Genomic DNA, 1,689 nt, shown 5'->3' on the forward strand with positions numbered 1-1,689 from the left:
TCCAAGATACCCCATTAGCCCTTTGACTTGAGATCCAATGATGTTTCCACAAGTCTTGGAATCCATCAGTCAGCATCTAGGAACAAATCAACTTGTATCTCAACCTGGCAGCAACATATTAGGACCAGGAGATGTTTGTTGAAGTAAGAACACACAAGTCGTTCTACATGGATCAAAATCCTTAGTACAAGAATGTGTCATGAGTCTTATTTTTGAATAAAAACATGGAGTACTCGCTCTCGTATCTGTTTGGTCCTTACACCATAAATGATGGGGTTGAGTGACGGTGGGATAACCAAATAGAGGTTGGCAACAAGAATGTGAATGTAGCGTGGTATATTGTGTCCAAATCGGTGAGTGAGGAAGGAGAACACTGAGGGGATATAGAAAACACAGATGACCCCAACGTGAGAGCCACATGTGCTTAGGGCTTTTAACCGAGCATCGTGTGATGGGAGGCGGAAGACAGCTCGGAGTATGTAAACGTACGAGATGCCAATAAGGACCAGGTTCAGGACAAAGAAGGAAACCACAAAGAGCCCATAGATGGCATTGACACGGATGTTACCACAGGACAGTTTTGCAATGCCCATGTGTTCACAGTAGGAATGAGCTATTACACGAGCCTGACAAAAGGGTAGGCGGTAGATGAGATAGATCATGGGAAGCGTAAGCAGAACTGGACGAACTACAGTGCACATGCTGATGCCCACCAGCACCCGGGATGTCAAGATGGTCCTATAGTGGAGTGGAGCACAGATCGCCACATAACGGTCAAAGGCCATGGCCAGCAAGACCTCAGCTTCCATGCCAGTAAAAGTATGGATCAAAAACATCTGGGCCACACAAGCCCCAAAGTTAATCTCATGAGCATCAAACCAGAAGATACCCAGCATGCGGGGCATAGAGGTTGTGGAAAGGGCCAAATCGATAGTTGAAAGGAGGGCCAGAAAGTAGAACATGGGCTCTCTCCGCAGGGTCTGCTCCATCTTGATGACTAGCAAAATGGTGGCATTGCCCAGCAAAGCCACAAGGTAAACAGAGCAGAAAGGCAGGGAGATCCAGGCATGGGCTCCTTCCAGCCCTGGGATTCCAACGAGGAAGAATGTTTCTGGGTGAAAAATGCTCCTGTTGTGGTATATCATCCTATTACTGATCAAACGAGGTGAATCTGCTCCCTCTCTAGGGGAAAATGAGAGAGAGGGAGAGGGAGAGATCAGAGGAGAGATCAGAGAGAGAAGGAGAGGCCATATCATAAATTGCTAGCTCAGTGTTTTAGCATAGAGTTGATGTCATGTTTAATACATAGTAGGTCTGTTACTGAAGGACATATATGAGATATCACACAGCCATTCCCAGGTCAAGGTCATGTCCAGAGTTTTCATTCAGCCTGCTAATTGAGTTCTAATCCCAAACATGGAGGCTTACAGCAAGCTCTGTGAAGATTTCTAATAATTAGAGCTTATCATTCACTTTGAAGAATAGCATGTGATTTCACTCTGGGAAACACACCCTGGTGAGGTGACACTGGAAACATCAAGACTATAGATGAGATCAAGTTAATATACTACAGAGGCAGTCAGAAACACCTTTAAGCTAAATAAATAAATAAATAAATAAATAAATAAATAAATAAATAAATTTAAGCAATCCATAATGAAAATAAATTATAGATCCAGATATATAGGT

The 1,689-nt window shown here is 43.6% G+C and overlaps 1 protein-coding gene across 1 annotated transcript; it reads right to left on the bottom strand.

Annotated features, from left to right (window-relative positions):
- Window positions 1-206: 206 nt before the first annotated feature.
- On the bottom strand, window positions 207-1,324 carry LOC106966130 (olfactory receptor 52J3). The gene has a single exon (XM_015062202.3). The coding sequence runs from the start codon at window positions 1,254-1,256 to the stop codon at window positions 207-209; it is 1,050 nt and encodes a 349-aa protein (XP_014917688.2). The 5' UTR covers window positions 1,257-1,324.
- Window positions 1,325-1,689: the final 365 nt, after the last annotated feature.

Source organism: Acinonyx jubatus, chromosome D1 (genome assembly GCF_027475565.1).
Source record: "Acinonyx jubatus isolate Ajub_Pintada_27869175 chromosome D1, VMU_Ajub_asm_v1.0, whole genome shotgun sequence".
Lineage (NCBI taxonomy): Eukaryota > Metazoa > Chordata > Mammalia > Carnivora > Felidae > Acinonyx > Acinonyx jubatus.